General features: G+C 33.6%; 1 protein-coding gene across 1 annotated transcript; it reads left to right on the forward strand.

Moving 5' to 3' along the window:
- Positions 1–582: 582 nt before the first annotated feature.
- Positions 583–3930, forward strand: LOC137644334 (uncharacterized). The gene is made up of 6 exons (XM_068377325.1): positions 583–628; positions 1936–2010; positions 2457–2603; positions 2804–2904; positions 3203–3361; positions 3829–3930. Exons 2-6 carry the CDS (start codon positions 1944–1946, stop codon positions 3883–3885), a joined length of 531 nt encoding a protein of 176 aa, XP_068233426.1. The 5' UTR covers positions 583–628; positions 1936–1943; the 3' UTR covers positions 3886–3930.
- The last annotated feature ends 376 nt before the right edge of the window (positions 3931–4306 follow it).

Below are 4306 nucleotides of genomic sequence, written 5' to 3' on the forward strand. Positions count from 1 at the left end.
TATATATATATATATATATATATATATATATATATATATGTATGTGTGTGTGTATATATAATACATATAATATAAATATAAATATATATATATAAATATATATATATATATATATATATATTATTATATATATATAATATATATATATACATATAAATATATATATACATATAAATATATATATACATATAAATATATATATATATATATATATATATATATATATATATATATATATACACACACACATAAATAAAGTAATTACATGACGCAAACATTCGAACTTAAACACTTTTATCAAGTTGTTCTAAAAATACAAAAAAAAACTGCATATAATAAATGGTGACGAATGATGCATCAATGATATTGCAGTTTACCCTTAAGAGCTTCCGATGACTATGGACAAAGTACATGCCATTATCCCCCACCTCTCTTTGTTTTTCCGTTGGCCCCACTCCCCCCCCCCCCAACCTCCCCTCCCAACCAAACGCGCATGCGCAGTGCCAGGCCTAGTAGAAAAGATAATGACTCTACCAGGTATATAAAGTCCTTCGCAACCCATCCTTGTTACACCAGTCTTTGGAAGGAACGAGATCTGTCCCAACCCAAGAAGTTCCAGCAACATCAGGTAAAGTGATGTTAACTATGATTTTACTGAAGCAGCAGAAAGTAATCTAACGTACTCTATTGTTTCTTTATTGCTGTTCAAGTTTTAATTTCCAGCAAACGTTCGAAGAATTCCGAATTGTGTTTCCAAGGTTCCTCTCTGAAATCGATATCAACCGAAATCCACCATAGCTCCACTACTCTTAAAAGGTTAAAATCATATATTTGGAGCTCATGAACAATATAACATGAACTGATATATATCATGCAATTCGGAACACTAACTCTAATTTTTCGGCCAAGTAAATAATTATAGATCTTTTATTTGTCTTAACTCTTGATAAAAGGGAAATACACTCTTCACTTTTAAAACACCCCTTAGTAATCTCTCTCTATCTTTGAATGATTGCTTTGTGATCTCTAATATCTTGGATAATGCCACAATTGTCTCAATAACATTCATATTATTATCATTATTATCTTTATTATAACTTTTATTATTATTGTTCTTTTTCTATCACAGTCATTTCAACTGGGTGGTATTTATAATGTAGGGTTCCGGGTAGCATCCTGCCACCTTAGGAGTTCATCACTTTTCTTATTATGTCCGCCGTTTTTAGGATCACACACTTCTGCACGAGTCCTGAAGATACTTAAGTCTTTAGTTTATCTAGATTCCTTTTCAGGGATCTTGGGATCGTGCCTAGGGGTTACAATTTCCACTGGCATATCCCATATCCTTCTTATTTCTATTTTCAGTTCTTGATACTTATCCATTTTTTACCTCTTTTTCTCTTTAACTATGGAGTCCCATGGTACTGCAACATCAATGAGTGATACTTTCTTCTTGATTTTGTCAATCAACGTCACGTCTGGTCTATTTGCCCGTATCACCCTATCTGTTCTGATACCAGAGTCCCAGAGGATCTTTGCCTGATCGTTTTCTATCACTCCCTCGAGTTGATGCTCGTACCACTTATTACTGCAAGGTAGCTGAGGTTTCTTGCACAGGCTCCAGTGGAGGGCTTTTGCCACTGAATCGTCCCTCTTTTTGTACTGGTTCTGTGCAGGTGCCGAACATTCGCTCTTCAAAAAAACAATTGAGAGAGGCAACGTAATTTACCTGTTTATAGGGTCCATGATCCATGGATATAATATAACAATCAATACATATTATGTACTAATGATTAGAAGTAAACATTTTCTGAGGAATATAAAAATTCTGTTTATTTATAGATTTACAATTTATCTGCAAAAAAAAAAAAAAATCTTTACTTTATTTATCATGGATGTTATAATGAATTAAAATGTATGTTCCTTCTTTTTCAGTTTCCAAGATGAAAGTGGCAGTGGCTCTAGTGCTTTTGGTGGCTGTGAGCGTTAACGCTCATCCAGGCGGACATGGTAATGAAGCCACTTCTTTTATTCAACCAAAACGAGATTCTTTCATCTTTATCTATACCTCGTGATGATGAGAGTTTCTTTCTATAAAAACGTAAAATCAAAATTCTTTTGTCAACTAAATAATTTTATTTCACCATTTAACCTTCATATTCCAATAAGACGATTTAATTGTATTTTTTTATGAAATCTTTAAAAAAAATAATTACATAACAAATGAATAAATCTCAATATGATAAGTCGCAATCCTTAGGTTCCTAATCAGGTAACAGTCCCTTACATTTGTATTTCATGAATCCAATTCTTTATCTATATTTTCATTCTAAGACTGTAACACACTTCTCTCTCTCTCTCTCTCTCTCTCTCTCTCTCTCTCTCTCTCTCTCTCTCTCTCTGTTCGTTTTAGTATCTATGAAACTTTCTAAACAAAATTAAATGTGCCATTTCAGACCGACCTTGCCCTCCTAACAGCACTGAATGCAAGTGCCGCAAACTCATGAAGCCTCCAAGAGAAACAGCAGAAACGGGAGGCCCTATGACTGAAGCCATTGCAGCCTGTGAGACAGAGCTATCCACCACAGTCCCCACTGAATCAGGTAAACTATTGTTTTTCCTTTTGTGTTAGAAAATAAATAAACACCAGTAGGATATGATGCAAAGACCTGATAAACAAATACGCTAAAGTTTCATAAGCTCATCCTATCAATATGTCAGCACTCAGCTCCACTGTTGTTGTGGCATTAGTATAAAGCTTATACAGAAATAAATAAATAAAAAAAACACTTCTATATTCCAGGAAATGGCAAAAACCACCGTCATCCTCATCATCTACTTGAAAACATGCCACAAGAATTCAAGGATTGTGTGAGAAACAACATGCTCCGCATATCAGGAATAGTAAGTATTTGGCTCATATGATCATTAAGGTTTTTAGAAGTTTGATCGACCTCTTTTGAAAAAAAAAAAAAAAATTCAAATTGCTTTCGAAATTAAGTCGTCACAGAGCTTCTACGTGAACCATGAAGGAAAATAGAAGGATAGTAGAATTCCACCTCCTTCCCCAACAGATTCCCTACAAAACTTCTAGCATTTAAGAAGCACATCACATCCACGAAAGTCCAACGATGCTGATATTTGATAATGGAATGACTGGATCCCTTCAGATTTAGTCAGTCAATTGCTCGACTTGTTTCAGATGGACGATGCAGGACAAATCAGCGTTACTGCCATGCAATCTGAGTTGACCGAAAAGATCAATGCCAACAAAGGAGATGAAATTACATCGGCTCAAGTTCAGACCATCGTCGATGCTGTGCCAACATGTATCACAGACAATGGAGGAGATCAACTCCAGGTAAATGGATAAGAGAAGTCCCACTTTCTCACTCACTAAATCTGTTACTTTGTCATTACCTTACGTTTATTGATTCTAGATTAGGCATCAGAGTAAACTTAATCTTTAAGATCATAAATTTAACTTTCGATTTCTCATCAACCTAGATATGATGATATATTAAACTATGTAATCAAATCAAATAATGAAAATAACTCACGTCGGGACTTTGAAGAAAAAATAACCTTAACACCGATGGTCCATTAATCTTAAAAGCGCAATGGCTTTGACTTTATAATAAGTCGAAGTACTCTAGTAAATAACCCAGGGTAATATTTCATATATTAAAACCAAAATGTTACTTTATAATCATTATATAATTGTGAAATCAACGAATAAACTTCTTTTATCTAATACTTAGACAAAACAAAGTATTCCTAAAGGAAATACGAATATATGCTGCATTTCAATTTGTTTTCTTTCAACAGATGCGCGAATTCATCAAATGCATGTCATCTGCCTGCGTGGATGCCTTGGCTGCATAGTGAGGATCTCTCCCACAAGAATCAGCGACATTACAACTATGGCCATTTTAATCTAGAATTTCTATATTAGATGCTCATTGGAAGTTGAAAAATATTTTAAATGAAAAACAATTTATATCTCATTAAATTTTGGCATTACTACCTGTAAGACTTTCGATTATCCTTTTCAAACCAGAACAGATATGGGAATGAAAAAACACTCGGATCCTTCAACATACATAAACGACAAAAAGCAAATTTGTACCATTGCAAGTAGATGCAACAGCTGCCTGGCAAAATAATACTAACAGATATTTTCCAAATAAATATTTTCTTAATAATCTTAATTAAATTAAATCTGTTAATAAACAGGTTTGAAGGAATGGGAAAATAAATGAAGAATCATTTTCTTTACACTTGAAACTATATGCTGATTCATGGA

This window comes from Palaemon carinicauda, chromosome 1 (genome assembly GCF_036898095.1).
Source record: "Palaemon carinicauda isolate YSFRI2023 chromosome 1, ASM3689809v2, whole genome shotgun sequence".
Classification (NCBI taxonomy): domain Eukaryota; kingdom Metazoa; phylum Arthropoda; class Malacostraca; order Decapoda; family Palaemonidae; genus Palaemon; species Palaemon carinicauda.